The following is a 17621-nucleotide window of genomic DNA, read 5'->3' as shown; positions in this document are numbered from 1 at the left end:
GCTGGTTACAGCTTACCGCAGCTGCCAGATGCCGGCTCCTGCTCCCTGCTCGCTTCATTTCGTCGCTCTCTCGCTGTCACACACAGCGATGTGTGTGTCACAGCGGGAGAGTGACGACCAAAAAATGAAGCTGGACATTCAGCAACGACCGGCGACCTCACAGCAGGGGCCAGGTCGTTGCTGGATGTCACACACAGCGACAGCGATGGGACGTCGCTGCAACGTCACAGAAAATGGTGACGTAGCAGCGACGTCGTTGTCGTTGTCGCTGTGTGTGACACCAGCTTAAGAATGCATACTCCTCCACACCTGCATACTGAAATTCAACACCTCATGAAGGCCAAAATTAAAAACATCAAGGCCCACATCTGTAAGGTGAACTCCATCCCCATTGAGATACAACTCATCTACAAATTGTAAACTTAAGCACCACTATCACCATTGTTATTAAAATTCCCTATGTGCAGCCTCACATAACTCTGAAAACAATCTGATTCCCAGCATCCAATGCTTTTTATGGCAGATTCACCCATCCCAAAACACGCTGCCTCCATAGCTACAGTGATGCAAATGGAGTGAGAACAATAGTCCCGTGGGGACAAACCCAAACCTCGCACACAGGTTTTAGAAACAGAAATAAACTGAAACTTAGATAAAGCAGACCCATCCTAATGAACTAACAAGGAAGAACGTTCACTTTGACGAATTGCTATAAAATCTTGAAAGCATCGAATTGGGCATGTCGCACTACCAGGAACGTCAGAAAGATTAACCATAAATCCTTACCCAATTTATCTGTCTTAGACCCCAAAAACTTTAAAATAAAACCCCATTCTGCAAGGACACATGACTCAAGTGAAGACCGCCCTGAAAGGACCTATCAGGGCTGACCAGCTGCCCTATCATAAAGGCCCCATAAAATACTAAGGAAAAATTAAACTTTAAGAGGGATCATTTATACTGCAATATAAAAACCTTCCCAATTTGATCAAAAAGTTCCACTAACATAGTGAACGACTCTGGTCTCCTGTTGTCTCAAGTCCGCAAACCCTTATGAAACCCCTTAACAAAAATTTTAGTGATATGTTCTTCAACAATCAATTGAAACAAAATGACAAAGCAGACATCACCTTAGAAAGTGCAGATGGAGAAACATTACCTTCCACTAAACGTGATAAAAAACAAAACATACCCTCCAAGCGGCTGAAACAACCACCATCCCCCGGAAATGAATTTTCCAGCTCAAACCATTGCTTCCATACTCTAGCATAGGAAGCCCAAGTTGATGGTGCTAATGACCTCTGGACCCAAGGAAAGAACTGTGCAAAACGATCTTCCACAAATAGTGTGGACACTGCACCAGGTTCTCCTCTGCTTCTGGAGCCAATATTCTGAACCGAGTGAATTGCTGACGAGACAAGGCATCAGCCTTGTTATTGTCAATCCCTGGTACATGCTTCACTCTAAACACAATATTCCATTGCAAGGACAATAAAACTAAACACCGTATTTTTCAAATTATAAGACGCACTTTTCCTCCAAAAAATTTGGGAGGAAAATGAGGGATGCATCTTATAATCTGAATGTAGCTTACTGGGGGTGGTGAAGAGTGCTTGCAAGATGCCGGGGGAATGCTGTGGCGGCTATGCGGTGTCTCCGGCGGCTGCTGCAGGGGTGGCTGTGTGGTTTCTGCAGCGGCTGTGCGGGCTCTCCGGCCGGCGGCTGCAGAGGCTGTGCGGTGTCTGCATGGGGTCTCAGGCAGCTGCACTGGCGCAGCGGGTTGGGCAGTGAGGACTTTAAATAATGCCGCCAGAGTCGAAGCGTGCACAGATGGAGCTCTCATCTGCACAGGTGCCGCCTCCGGCCCACTGATCTCCCTCCAGCAGACTTCAGGAAAATTGCACCCGGAGGTGCCGCTTGCGCAGATGAGATCTAGGCTTGCCATTGAGCCTAGAGCTCAATCTACACTGACTCCTGGCACCATTTCTTTGAAGCCCTCACCGCCCGCAGCCACCGCTGCAGCAGTTCCCCAGCACAGCAGCCCGAGCCTCCACCGCAGGCCCTGCTTCCGCTGCTGCACCAGCACAGCCTACAGTTTCTGAAACAACCACCGCCCCTACCTCTTGTGACTCCTCCACCATCGCTACTGCCCCCTCTGGTAAGACACCACCGGATTACAAGACGGACGTCATTTTTTTTACCTTTTTTGCCCTGAATTTGAGGTGTGTCTTATAATCTGGTGCGTTTTAAATAGTGAAAAATACGGTACCTAAATTAAGACATAACTGGAGGTGAATCAGCTGTTTGGCTATAGCCACACCTACTACTGCCAGATTATCACAATGGAAACACACAGCTCTTTTGGCTAATAAAGGTTCCCACAGCTCGACCAACAACTATTGGGAAAAATGCCAAACAACAAAACTGTAAAATCTACTATATGCCAACTCTCAGGCCATAGGTTTGTGCTCCATTTTCCTTGAAAAAATGCACCATAGCCAGCTGAGCCAGCCGCATCTGTGAACAAGTGTAGATCAGCATTAGAAACTACCTCTGACCTCCACAATGATGTCCTGTTATAGTCTAACAAAAAGGTATCCCAAACCTGCAAATCATGTTTATGTCCACTTTTAAAGCGAATTAAATTTTACAGTCATTGTACACCCGCCATCGCTTGTACCTGCCAACTCCGTGGGCAATATTCTACAAACAGTTTTCCTAGTAGAGACTGAAGACCCTGTAACGTTATCTTTGTCTTCACAGCCTTTTGTACTGCTCGATGCAAATCAAGAAGCTTTGACTCAGGTAGGCGACACTCCATCCACTGGGAATGAATCTCAATGCCAAAAAACAAAGTGTTTGTCTAATGCTAATAAAACCCCCAAACTGAGCAAAAATGCTAATCAAAGATTCCAAAAGAATGCTGCATGTAATACAATGAGCTAGACCCACTCGTAGGAAATCATCTAGATAGTGTTTGATCCCTTGCAGGGGGGGGGGTGTGGGAGGACCTAGCGTCACCTGTTACAGGTGCTCAGGGGGAAAAAAAACAGAGAAAAAGAAGATATCCCCGGAACACTGCTATGTTTCCCAAATGAAGTCCAAGAAAGAGTCTTGATATATATTCCAATTTTTATTTTTCAGAAGAAGGGAATAATAGTACAATTTGCAGAGAGTCCGCCTAAAAACGTTTCGGCCTAACCTCGGCCTTCATCTGGTCGGACAGACTGACTAAATACGTGGGAGATCCCTGGGGCAGAATGCTGGTATGAGCGAGGATATCTAGTTATAAGGATAGATGAGGATAGTCAGTAATAGAAATTTATCATAGTTATCATGATTCTGTATATGAGAAAGGGCTACCGCCTCTGCTGATGTGCACGTTTTCGTGTCCGTCAAGGTAAGGCAAGATAATAATCTGTATATGGATTGCAAAAAAGAGCAATATGGAACCAGGTCTGTATGTAGTATAGCTGAATCAAACTAGTGCATTTGGCACATTAGTCAGCACTTAGCATGTAACTAAATACCTTTGCAGGAAAATGCAGAAAAATGAATCTAAAGTTGCCTATAGTCAGGGGCTCAGTGTCCAGGATACAGGGATTGAACAATACAGTGGAAAGGTATAGCAGTTGCTAGGAATACCTTTGCCTCTATGCAGGCATACAAGGAAGAGGTGAACCGTGTGAGGGCCCCTGGCGTCTGGTGAGGACCATGTATGCCTGCATAGAGGCAAAGGTATTCCTAGCAACTGCTATACCTTTCCACTGTATTGTTCAATCCCTGTATCCTGGACACTGAGCCCCTGACTATAGGCAACTTTAGATTCATTTTTCTGCATTTTCCTGCAAAGGTATTTAGTTACATGCTAAGTGCTGACTAATGTGCCAAATGCACTAGTTTGATTCAGCTATACTACATACAGACCTGGTTCCATATTGCTCTTTTTTGCAATCCATATACAGATTATTATCCTGCCTTACCTTGATGGACACGAAAACGTGCACATAAGCAGAGGCGGTAGCCCTTTCTCATATAGAGAATCATGATAACTATGATAAATTTCTATTACTGACTATCCTCATCTATCCTTATAACTAGATATCCTAGCTCATACCAGCATTCTGCCCCAGGGATCTCCCACGTATTTAGTCAGTCTGTCCGACCAGATGAAGGCCGAGGTTAGGCCAAAACGTTTTTAGGCGGACTCTCTGCAAATTGTACTATTATTCCCTTCTTCTGAAAAATAAAAATTGGAATATATATCAAGACTCTTTCTTGGACTTCATTTGGGAAACATAGCAGTGTGCCGGGGATATCTTCTTTTTTTTTTTGATCCCTTGCAAGCCTTATTTTCCTCTCCAAAAACATGCTAAATGCTTCAAAATAAGTACTTGAGATAGCAGCCCATAGGGAGGCAACAGCCGACGTAAAACCAACCCTCAAAGTGACAAACTTAAGGTCCAGTCACACTAAGCAACTTACCAGCGATCCCAACAACGATAGGGATCGCTGGTAAGTTGCTAGGAGGTTGCTGGTGAGATGTCACACTGCGACGCTCCAGCGATCCCACCAGCAACCTGACCTGGCAGGGATCGCTGGAGCGTCGCTACACGAGTTGCTGGTGAGCTCACCAGCAACCGGTGACCAGCCCCCAGCACCGCGTGGAAGATGCTGCGCTTGGTAACTAAGGTAAATATCGGGTAACCAACCCGATATTTACCTTGGTTACCAGCGCACGGAGCTACACGTGCAGAGAGCAGGGAGCAGCGCACACTGAGCGCTGGCTCCCTGCTCTCCTAGTTACAGCACACATCGGGTTAATTACCCGATGTGTGCTGCAGCTACATGTGCACAGAGCAGGGAGCAGCGCACACCGCTTAGCGCTGGCTCCTTGCTCTCCTAGCTACAGCACACATCGGGTTAATTAACCTGATGTGTCCTGCAGCTACATGTGCACAGAGCAGGAGCCGGCACTGACAGTGAGAGCGGCGGAGGCTGGTAACAAAGGTAAATATCGGGTAACCAAGGACAGGGCTTCTTGGTTACCCGATGTTTACTGTGGTTACCAGCCTCCGCAGAAGCTGGCTCCTGCTGCCTGCACATTTAGTTGTTGCTGTCTCGCTGTCACACACAGCGATCTGTGCTTCACAGCGGGACAGCAACAACTAAAAAATGACCCAGGACATTCAGCAACAACCAACGACCTCACAGCAGGGGCCAGGTTGTTGCTGGATGTCACACACAGCAACATCGCTAGCAACGTCACAAAAGTTGTTCGTTAGCAGCGATGTTGCTAGCGATGTTGCTTAGTGTGACGGGGCCTTAAGAGATGCATAGACCCAGGAAGAACTGGCAGGAGGTGGAACGCCGACTCAACGTCCACTTTTGCCAATGGTGCCCTCTGAGCCGCCTGCTGAACCAATTTTATTGCCTCATGAAAAGATGTGTAAGAAACACTCGACAAAGACTCATCAATATCATCATTTACTGATACCCTTTTAGGATATGATAAATGATGTATCAAACAGAATTTCCCAACCTCTTTTTTGAAAACAACCCCCAGTAGCGAGACCCTCAAATTATCTATAGGTAATGACGTAAATGGATCCAGCATTCTTCCCAGATTAACATCTTTCATAAGTTTGTCCCGATCTAAATCCATATGATCCTTTACCGAAGGAAGGTTCTTAGGCAAATAGCATTCTATCACCGGGCGAAAAGGAATGCAAAAACCCTAATAAAACCAGCTATCAACAGCTCTGTTTTTTCCCTATTCGGGTATCTATTTATCCAAGGCATCATTTTCTCGACCCTCACTGGTGTCGCTCCCATGGGCCTTTCCTTTTTGATTTCTTAAAACATCTGAAAATGGGATGATTATTTCCTCTGCAACCTGAACATTTGTATCTGTAGACACATGATAAGCCCCATTTACAGGAACTCTCATTAAAGTACCAGGGTTGCATACGATACTGTAAAAGGTCTCCTGAGGAAGAAACTGTTTGAAACGTGCGTGAGGAGGCGAGGACATAACTAAATTACTATTACATTAGTAAGTGCTTTATACAGTATTGTTACTAATTTGCAACTCTGTCGATTAGTGTTACATGGGACTAGCATACCTGTGGACTGGTTAGTCCATTACATGCTATATTATGACCCATTTGACTCTATGTATTGCAGTTGTGAGTTATGCTTATGAACTTGAGCAAACTCGTGTTGTTTATCTGTAGCATTGGTGCCCTTGATTTTTGTTAGCAATCTTGATTAATTTTACCATTATCATAGCCTATGCATTTGATTTTAAAATTATTTAAATACATTGTTTTATTATTTAGCACAATATACTTGTATCTTTTGAGTTAAAGGGAACCTGTCACCAGTTTTTTTTTCCCTTATGAGCTGTAGCCACCACCAGTGAGCCCTTATATACAGTAGTCTAGAATACTTATATAAGTGCCCAGACCGCTCTGTAGAACGTAAAAAAACAGCTTTATAATATGAAAAAGTTTAAAATCTGGAGCTAAAGAAACATTTGTAGTTAAAATGTAATTATTCTTCACCACCCAATGGTATAAAGTTCTGTGACACACCTGTAGTGTCAATCAGGACCGGTGTTAGGGAGGGGCAAACAGGGCAGTTGTCCCGGTCCACCAAGAGGCCCCAGTGTCTACAGCTGGAGCTACACTGAATATAATCAGTGTACCTTTTGATGTGTGGAGACTGCTTGAGGACCTTTTCTTCTATCACTATCATGTGACCTGTAATGTGACCATGATGTCACCACAGGTCTTTACTCTGCGGGACTTCAGGACCTTTGGTGACATCATGATCATGTCACTGGTAATGTAGAAGCTTGAAGAGGAGATAGAATGGTGGGTGTGTGTGTATAGAATGTATGGGCTTCTCGTGGTATATATTAACCCTTTCACGAAATCCGCGCAAGTCACAAGTGACTGTATGGAGTGGGCTCACAGGGTGAGCTCGCCCCATACTAGTCAGGTAAAGGCTGTGTGTGACAGCCAGGACCTGCCTCTAACAGTCGTTCACCTGTTATTGTTAATCTGTTAAATCCTGCTGCCAAACACGCCCATGCCATGATCGCGGGTCGCTGATGGGTTACTATGACAGTATGGGCTCTGCTGAAGACCTTTATTCTGGTCATTACAGCGCTCCATTGAAAACGTGCCTGTGGTCAGGGTTCAAAGGAGGCTGTAAATGATTTTCGCTAGACAGATTAAAAAAAAAGGAAGTTTTTGGAAAATGCCTCACCGTTCTATTGTAGATGTCAGGACTTGTTAGTAAGTGGGTGCAGAAATCCAAAACAGTCAATTAGCACAAAAAAAGAGAGGAGGATCAGCACTTCCTTAAAATCGTGTGTTCAATCTTTATTGGTGACCAAAATATCCATTAAAAACAATGTCCATACATTAAGAACTTATAGCCAGAAACGCGTCAGAGAAATTATACATTTTTAATGGATATTTTTGTCGTCAATAAGGATTGAACACACGATTTTAAGAAAGTGCTGATCCTCCTCCCTTTTTTGTGATTTTCACTATATGCAGCAATGCTGTGGCATTGCTGCATATACCACAAGAAATTAGACGATAACACCTTCAAGTCCCCTAAGTGGACTCTTAATTGTAAGAAGAAAAAATGTTTTAAAAAAATATGAAAAAAATTAAAAACATAAAAGTTCAAATCACTCTTTTGCCCCATTAAAAATAAAGATAATAAAAAAAATCCACATACTGTATGTGGTATCATCATGTTCAGAAAAGTCCAATCTATCAAAATATAAAAATAATAACCTGATCAAACACTGTAAACAAAAAAATAAGAACAGCAAAATTACGTTTTATGGTTTATTAAGCATTGTGAAAAATGCTGTACCAAGCAATCAAAACATCATATCTATCCCAACATGGTATCAATAAAAACAATGTCTTGCCATACAAAAAGTAAGCCATCACACAGCTCACATCAACCAAAACATTAAAACGTTACGGGTATTGAAAAATGATGACGCAACCTTCCAATTGTTTTTGTAAACGTCAGATTTTTTTTCACCACTAAAATAATGAAGAGGACATGTCTGGTACTGTACTGATGAAGAGAAACCTATTGCAAAGTCATTTTTATCCCAAAATGTCCACTGTAAAAACATTTTTTTTTTTTTTATAATTTCTCCCAATCCGGAATTTTTTCCCTGTTTTCAAGTACATTATGTGGTAAAATTAATGTAGTTATTCAAAAGTACAACACATCTGACAAAAAATAAACCCTTATATGTCTATATTGAAGGATAGATTAAAAGGTTAAAACGTTATGGCTGTTGGAAGAAAGGGGGGGGGGGACAAAACGAAAAACAAAAGGGGTTATATCAGGAAAGAACCCAGGATGAGGGACATTGTACCAGGACAGGGGATATTATCACTGGTAGTGTGACGCCCTGGGCAAGCCAGGGGTCACAGGTCATCACACCACCACACCCTACATCCCAGTTAGGAACACCAAAGCTACTAAAATCCTTGTTGCCTTCCTCCAGAGGCTGATGTTCACACCAGGAGGTGGGCCAGGCGGTTGGCTCCGCCCACCGAGGAGTTCACAGCTCTGGAGGCGGGAAGAACGAGTGCAGTTAAGCTAGGGGAGTGAAGTAGAAGGAAGTGGTAGAGGAGCTAAGTGAAAGTGAAGTAATAGTGGAGAAAAGAAGAAAAGAGTAAAAGTGAGCGTAGAAAGAACTGAAGTTGGTCCGGCTAAGTGCAGGACAGTGTCAGCAAGGTCAGCAACAGCGGTGATCGTCTGGAGGGGGACTGCTCGGTGGTTGCTGGAAGGACCGCGGACGGGTAGTGGCCCGGCGGTCTGGAGCAGTATACGAAGGACAGTCAGCACCAGGGCAGGGGCCTCTCGGACCCCGGCAAGGCTAGGAGTCGCCATAATTTGCCAAATCCGTCAGTGAAGGGGACGTCGATCCCCCAACAACCAAGTCCCGACTGAAGGCAAAAGTCCAACCATTAAGGAGGAACACCGCCACCGCCAGGGCACCAGTTCCTCGGGGCCAGCGTCTGCGGGCAAAGCAGGGCTCCTCCGGCCCATATCCAAGCCGGGGAGCGGGTTACCGGTGGGAACCCATCGCTACCAACACAGAAACACTAGGTGCAGGTCAAAGGGACATTACCGTTACCTACTGGGAGAGCAAGTGCAGCCGTCCGTGGGAACCGTCTTTCCAGCCGTGTGGTTTACCGTAAACGTAAAACTGTGTCAACGTCTCAGGCTGAGTGAGTACCACAGTGCCGCAAGGCACCGTGCTGCCCCCGCGTCCCTGCGCCCACCAGGCCCTGCATCTCCCATCTCATCACTGGGCCCCGGGATCACCAACCCCTACCCACGGAGGGGCAACACAACAACTGGCTGCTCCATACCACCCTTCCCGGGATCCCCATACAGAGCAGCGGTGGTGCCAATAAATCACCACAACCGTGGGTGGCGTCATCGACAATAACCAATCCCTACACCCAAAATCCCCTTTCACTCACGGGCGAGGAGCGCCGCTAGAGTCCCCGGGATCCGGCCCATCGCTCGAGCCACCGAGCAGCAGCAGGCCGCGGCAGCCGGACCCGAGCAGCAGTGGGAGAGCGCGGCGTCCCCTCCTCCGCCCGCGACAACTTGGCGTCACGAACAGGATCTTACCGCTCTGCCGTTGGGTAGAGGTGCACCTTGTAACCGCCGGAGGTATCCGGCTGAAAATTTCCAGAAGTCGCCATCTTTGGCGCGAAAAGTTCCCGCTCGAGCATATTCTCGAGTAGCAGAGGCGCGAAGGCCAAAACTCCGCCCCAATAAAGGAGGGGCCGGAAAGAAGCTAAGGGGGACGCGATGGCGGCTGGCTGGATGTGAGAGCAGCTACAAAAGCAGGGACGCCAGGACTCTGCAGCAGTACTGAGTTCCTGGAAGGCACGATTGCCGAGATGTACCACCCAACTCCCAACGAGGAAGCCCCCGCGCCCGGCACAGCGACGTGGTTAAGGGACCGGACCGTCCCGCTGAGTAATCGTCTGCAGGCCCATATGCAACTCCTCCTGGAGGAGTGGGAGACCGACATGGCGGACGTGGTGGCTGCTATGTGGAGGCGCGAGGTTGAAGAAGAGTTGGAGGAGCGGGTAAGCGACCCACGCCCCTGTGTTCCTAAGGGATCGGCCGTTGGAGCTGAGGGGCCCGGCCGGCTTCCGCTCACCCTGCCTCTCTCCCCGCTACCCGTGATAGCTGCTGCCGCCCCGCCATTAGGCCCGCTACCTGCCCAACCGGTAGCGATACCCTGCCCAGCCGCTCCGGCGGACCAGTCGGCTGCAGAGGTCCAGGACGGCCCTGAAGCGCACCAGGGGGAACCGCGAGGACCGCGGCCCCTTATCAGCATGGTGCCAGAAGCCCCAGTAGAGACTGTGCCAGACCCTGAGCCCGAGACCATGGCATGGATGAAGGCCCGGGTGATGCAATTCCACCAGCGTCAGCAGGATCAGATCTTCCGGATGATGGAGCAGTGGACCAACGAGGTGGAGGAGCTGCTTACAACTGCCCCGATGTACGGAGGGGAAATGGATGTAGCAGAACCGACTGGTGACCCATGTCCCTATGTCCTACCAGGACCGGCCGCTGCGGCTGAGGGGCCCGGCCTAGTCTCGGCCTATGCATCACCCTTGCCGTTACTTATGGGGCGCCTCAGTATAAGCTCGCCTAGTCTGCTGCCCCATGCTACCGCAGAAGGGTCTGAAATGCTGGATGCTGGAGGCCAGGAGGCTGCGACAGCTGGCGGCAACCCGCCTGACGCAGGAACCAGAGATGACGACTCCTGCCCCAGCCCCGGGTCCGCTGTTGAGTTTGCAGAGGCAAGTGAGCATTCCCGCTATGTAGGAGACCGTTGTGGTTGTCCATACCCCGCGTACCGGTGGAAATGGGTACTGGGTACCCCTGTCACAGCAGGCATGTCAGTGCATGTTTGATGTGCTGGTGGCAGAGGATGGGTCCGCCTCCGCCGAAGGTCCAGAGTAGGGCAGCGGAGCACCGTTGTCCAGTCCCCGTTGGGACCACCAGAGTGTTGTTTGAAAGTTTAAAAAGTTTTGAGAATGATAAGCAAAAATGATTACAGTGTACTTGACCTGATTTACAGTGATTGAACCGGCCGGAGCCGGCACCGTTGTCCCCGTGGGGACCGTTTAAAAAGTTGTTTTGCATGGGAACTATCCATGGACAAGCCCGTGAACTTGCAGGGCAACCACAAACGTTAAGTGGCTTGTAAATATGTTGTTTTACCGTACCGTTTTCCGCAGTTGCCGCCTCCGGAGAGGCAGGTTGGAGGGAGGGCCCTCAGCAGAGCAGGCTGGGGCCCAGCCACCACAGGAACCGGTGGCTACCCTCTGGAGGGGAAGGACAGATCCCGCTCGGGTAACTGGTGCTGGACTTGGGTCAAGGGGTGCTGCCTGGGCTTTAGGGGCAGCATCAGGGCCAGGTTGCTCGGGTGGGAGAGAGCGGAAACCGTACCCGTAAAACCGTTTAGTAACGTTTAAGAAATGTGCCTCCCGTTGTGGGATGATGTTATGCTTTATATGTTTACTTTTTATACTTTTACAGAAAATAAAACCGGTGTTGGACGGGCAGCCCGCAGACGGTCTTCATTTTGCTAAGGGGGAATGTGACGCCCTGGGCAAGCCAGGGGTCACAGGTCATCACACCACCACACCCTACATCCCAGTTAGGAACACCAAAGCTACTAAAATCCTTGTTGCCTTCCTCCAGAGGCTGATGTTCACACCAGGAGGTGGGCCAGGCGGTTGGCTCCACCCACCGAGGAGTTCACAGCTCTGGAGGCGGGAAGAACGAGTGCAGTTAAGCTAGGGGAGTGAAGTAGAAGGAAGTGGTAGAGGAGCTAAGTGAAAGTGAAGTAGTAGTGGAGAAAAGAAGAAAAGAGTAAAAGTGGGCGTAGAAAGACCTGAAGTTGGTCCGGCTAAGTGCAGGACAGTGTCAGCAAGGTCAGCAACAGCGGTGATCGTCTGGAGGGGGACTGCTCGGAGGTTGCTGGAAGGACCGCGGACGGGTAGTGGCCCGGCGGTCTGGAGCAGTATACGAAGGACAGTCAGCACCAGGGCAGGGGCCTCTCGGACCCCGGCAAGGCTAGGAGTCGATATAATTTGCCAAATCCGTCAGTGAAGGGGACGTCGATCCCCCAACAACCAAGTCCCGACTGAAGGCAAAAGTCCAACCATTAAGGAGGAACACCGCCACCGCCAGGGCACCAGTTCCTCGGGGCCAGCGTCTGCGGGCAAAGCAGGGCTCCTCCGGCCCATATCCAAGCCGGGGAGCGGGTTACCGGTGGGAACCCATCGCTACCAACACAGAAACACTAGGTGCAGGTCAAAGGGACATCACCGTTACCTACTGGGAGAGCAAGTGCAGCCGTCCGTGGGAACCGTCTTTCCAGCCGTGTGGTTTACCGTAAAACTGTGTCAACGTCTCAGGCTGAGTGAGTACCACAGTGCCGCAAGGCACCGCGCTGCCCCCGCGTCCCTGCGCCCACCAGGCTTTGCATCTCCCATCTCATCACTGGGCCCCGGGATCACCAACCCCTACCCACGGAGGGGCAACACAACAACTGGCTGCTCCATACCACCCTTCCCGGGATCCCCATACAGAGCAGCGGTGGTGCCAATAAATCACCACAACCGTGGGTGGCGTCACGGACAATAACCAATCCCTACACCCAAAATCCCCTTTCACTCACGGGCGAGGAGCGCCGCTAGAGTCCCCGGGATCCGGCCCATCGCTCGAGCCGCCGAGCAGTGGAAGGCCGCAGCAGCCGCGGCAGCCGGACCCGAGCAGCAGTGGGAGAGCGCGGCGTCCCCTCCTCCGCCCGCGACAGTAGGGGCCTAGAATGGGGGTCATTAAACCTAGAAAGTGCCCAGAATGGGGGATATTATACCAGATAGGGGCCCAGGAAGGGGGGCCTTATACTAGATTGGGGGGACATTATAACAGGATGGGGGACATTATTACCAGAAGAGGTCAGGATGGGCATATTACACTAGGTGATATTATACCAGGATGGGGGACACTTACTGATAGGGGCCCAAGATGGAGAACATTATACCATGAAGGGGCCCAGGATGGGGGACATTATTACCGGAAGTGGCCCAAAATGTTAGATATATTACAGGAAGTCACCCAGGAAGCAGGACATTATTAATAGAAGGGGCCCAGAATTGGTGACATTAGGAAATGATGGGGACATTATTACATTACATTAGGGGATCTGCCTGCTTTAGAACACAAACAGGGTCCATACATCTGACGATTACAGCTGATCAACATGCAGGTGGGGCCCCAGTCCATCGGATTCTAGTTACGCTACGGATTACAGCTGATATACCTATTTTCCCTCTAATGAGCACAATCTACTATGCTACTCCATGCAGTGGCATGCAGCCAGAAATGTATTCTGTGCAGTGTACTTGTTTGGGTGACATGTCACTACATGGTATCAGGCATGAAAAAGTCATAATGATAAATATGTAACTAAAACACAATTTATACTTTTTACACATCTGCCTGCAGTGAACATCAACTAAAAAGCCCGGAGTTCTTGTCTGGATCATATCCAGCTGCAAGGACTGTCTGTTGGCTGATATGATCTTGACCGGTGTTTTCAGCCTCATGTTTCAGGGTCAGACAACAAGCCGAGGTCATGAAAATACAATGGAGGGGCAAACTACATCTGAAAGATGCAGAACTTCTCTTAATGCAATAAATAAGATTCTCTGACGTAAAACTGGAAATCCCTTTTAACAGCTCAGTTTTTTTCATGATAAAAGCCCACACAAGCATCAGAAGCTTAAGATGTTGTGTACTGGTGAGATGCCAAAACTTTGTGTTTATGGAGCGAGCAGATTTTCTTAGAATATCTAATGTAGTTCTGTGTAGTTTGACAAGGAATCACACAACATATTTTATTTATGATACAAGTATTGAGAAGGATAAAGACTAACACAGAGTTTACCTGTCTGTGTAGAGGGGAAAATGGAGGTATAGACTGGTGTATATAGGTCAGTATGTCCTCCCTTGTTTCTGGCCGCAGATACTGCAGTATGATGAGATGGTTAGGTCTCGTCTCTCTGTTTCCATGACTACCACTGGGCTTATTCCATGTTGGCTTGATACAGAGCTGAGCTGCATCGTTCTACGTAACACTCTCCATCCTCCCTCAATACCTATTACTCTCGCTCCAGCCCACTTTTTATCACTGTCTCCTTCTTACCATTCCGGTTTCACTGTCCCCAATTCCTGACTTCATCTCCCTCCGATTCTCCCTGTCTATGAAAACGGATTACTGCTGACAACTCAGGAGGTAGGTGGCAGCTCCCTCCCTCACAAAAACAAAACCCTCACTCAGATCATCCAGTGTAGGTGGATCAGGGTTACAGAAGAGCATGCATGAGGTGGCTTGCTAGATGTGGGAGTGTGTGTCATGCATCAGATTCTAATTTCATGTACAAAAAAGCTACTAACCCAACCCTTATTGTCCGTATACTGAATTAAAGAAGATCAGCATCTCCCAGAATAGATTATTGCTTTCTTGTTGTTGTGTATCCCCAGGATCTATCCTTGTCCATCAGCTTGTGCTGCTTTATAGACCTTGCCAAAATGACCGACCACGATGGGGATTCATTGGAGCCATTACTTGGTCCTCTAGAGCTGGAGTGCAAGATCTGTTACAATGGGTTTGATACTAGGCAACATCGACCTAAAGTTCTGGGTTGTGATCACCGTATGTGTGCTCGCTGTCTCAAGAAGATGGCTTCCAACTGGGTTCAAAGCCCCCCGGCTACAATATGCTGTCCATTCTGCCGTCAAGAAACCGCGTTGCCTGAGGACCTTCATCTTTTACCAGATGACAGCGGCCTGCTATCCAAACTCAGCTGCCATGAATGGATCCACAGACGTGGTTGCACTGTGGCCCCAGAGGTGCTCTTGAGTCCTGGGAACTTGTGTCCTAATTCCTCCGAGTGCCTAGTCATCACTATAATGGAAGTCTCAGATGATACCCCTGAGCCTGGTGAGCAAACTCCAGTACTAGACATACTAAGGGTGAAGATATCATCAAGTCTAGCATGGCTACCTGGATCCTGTATTCCTCACCGATGCAGTCCTTGTAGGCCTGTGCCACGAATCCTTCTAGGTTTCCTGTGCCTCGTGTACATTAGTTCATTGCCCCTTGGTGTTTATCTCATGATGACTGGACACCTTCTAGGCATTATCCTGGTTAGCCTAGTTCCATGCACGCTAATTCTTAGTCTTTTGTGCTATTGTTTCTGTCATGAGCTCGCTGCCTGCCTTGCTGACTAACAAAAACACTGATTGTGTAAAAACTATGTCACCAGCATCCCTTCACCTTCACTGACAGTGCCAAGCCTATGCCTCTAATACACTTTGGTGTGCCAAGCCCATACCCTACTTCTACTCCATTTGTGTTCTCCGGTATAATCCATCTCATTGGTTAGAATCACAACACATCAAGAATATGATCCTCTCACACACTCTCCATCACCATTATTCTGTATTTACTTCAAAAAATAATACCTAACAAGCATCAAACCTCAACCCTGGACTACATCACTAGTTTAAGGCCTACACATTGGACACTACTTATTCACCATGGCAATAAATGTCACAAGAAGCTCTGCCTTGATCTTGGCCTAGGTGTTCATAAAACAAAGTGTAAAGGTAAAATTCATGACAACATTTCTACAAAGGCAATAACAAAATAACTCAGAGGACATTTCCAAGCCAAAATCCTTGAGACTAACCTGTTTCATTGACAAAAAAGCAATCAAAAGTATACATCATCATGCATGCAAGAGACTGATAAGACTGGCAAAAGTATTACTAGTACCATTAATGTTGCATAAAGTACTAATATGCAAAAGAAAAATAAAGTCTTGAAGGAACATATACCTATAGAGAATGGACTGTACACTGCAGACTCTAGACGAATGTTACTTACGTTTACCAGAAAACGATCATTCCGGAGGCAGTTATGATCCTTCTGGTGATGCTATGTTGTTAGGCAAGGGCTATGGCTTCTCATATTTATATGTATACTGGTATATTTTATTATCCATGATGTTGCAGATAAAGTGAGTTTATTTTCTATTTTGTATGTGTATTTTTTATGAATGTTGTCTATATCATATATTCCTTTTTATAAAAAACAAAAACAAAAAAAACAAGAATACCAAGAATAGTTTTACTTTGTTCTTCATGTTGCTGTTAATTGTAAAGTATCTTCATGTACTGTTGTCTAAGCTTTCATCAACAATTGTTTGGCTAAGTTTATATTAATATTTTGTGCCAATATTCTTGTGCCATTTTGGTGCTCGTTGTTTAAAGCCACACCCTCTCTCACTAAGCCGCACCCACTTGTTGAGCAAACAATCATGTACAATGATTTTTGGTGCAAATTGAGCCATTAATGTGATGCATATAACATAAATATCCCTAATGTCTTTATAAAGAACACCTATCTATATAATAATACAATCTGTATTAGATATATAATTCTAGAATTTGGTTACAGTACATACTTCAGCGACAAGCTGTATACTTCTTCATTAACACCTTAAGACATTCTTACATTTTTCAAGAAAGATAAAAAACTGTAGTAGATGGGGATAAGTTCTCGGAATTGCACTCACCAAGCACTACCGTTTTACAAAGCATTCAGAAATGTATCAGCTGATGGGTCTAGGGCTGCCACCACCCACTTGTCAATTAATGGAAAACCAAGAGTAAGGGAATATAAAAGCGCTATTCAGCAATGCAGGGTGCAGTGTATACTTCATTTATTTATAACAGCAATGTGTTAGCATTATACAAATGCTCTTATCAGGCCCACATATACAACTTGGTATATGTGGGGCATTATCAGTTTATCATCTATAGATTTGTGATGCAGAGATTTTATATTCTCTTACTTTTGGGTTTCAAAAAACCGATTCTAGATTTCTGTTACTGCAGAGCATTGTGGGAACTCAGATGATCCCTATAAAGATGGATGTCGGACAGATTCAGCAAAGTATTTACACTCCTGTTATATTTCTGGTAGCAATCAAGAAAATTCTTATTTTTGGTATTAATATGAATAAAAGACAGGCTGTCACTCAATATTAGTAATGGTAAGTCACTCTTTAAAGAGGACCTTTCACCAAATTTTTCATGTTGAACTGGATGTACGATCTAAGAGTGGCTGCAGTGCAGGAAGAAGCGTTTTTTTATAGTACCTCTCAATTTCAGAGATATTAGCAATCAATGTATTTGGGACCTAATGAGTTAACTTTTATGAAGACCAAGTGGGTGTTGTCAGACAGCTTTCACTGGGGGCGTGTTCTTCTTCCCCCCCGTATGATGCTGACCAATCATATGGAGGCAGCAACCCAGCTGCCCCAGAGCCAATACTATATCATGTATCCAGTTCAACATGAAGTTTGGTGAAAGGTCCTATTAAACTTTTCAGTGTATGCCATGTAGAGAGAGGCCAGGTATAGCACTTATGATTAAGGGTAAGTGCAGGTGGG

At 46.7% G+C, this 17621-nt stretch overlaps 1 protein-coding gene across 1 annotated transcript; it reads left to right on the top strand.

Moving 5' to 3' along the window:
* The first annotated feature begins 14211 nt into the window (after window positions 1–14211).
* LOC142311378 (E3 ubiquitin-protein ligase RNF182-like) lies at window positions 14212–16203 on the top strand. Its single transcript, XM_075349754.1, has 2 exons — window positions 14212–14395; window positions 14644–16203. Exon 2 carries the CDS (start codon window positions 14692–14694, stop codon window positions 15391–15393), a length of 702 nt encoding a protein of 233 aa, XP_075205869.1. The 5' UTR covers window positions 14212–14395; window positions 14644–14691; the 3' UTR covers window positions 15394–16203.
* The last annotated feature ends 1418 nt before the right edge of the window (window positions 16204–17621 follow it).

The sequence above is a fragment of the Anomaloglossus baeobatrachus genome, chromosome 5 (assembly GCF_048569485.1).
Source record: "Anomaloglossus baeobatrachus isolate aAnoBae1 chromosome 5, aAnoBae1.hap1, whole genome shotgun sequence".
NCBI lineage: Eukaryota > Metazoa > Chordata > Amphibia > Anura > Aromobatidae > Anomaloglossus > Anomaloglossus baeobatrachus.
Note: the sequence above shows the minus strand (reverse complement) of the source record. Positions and strands in the feature narration are given on the sequence as shown.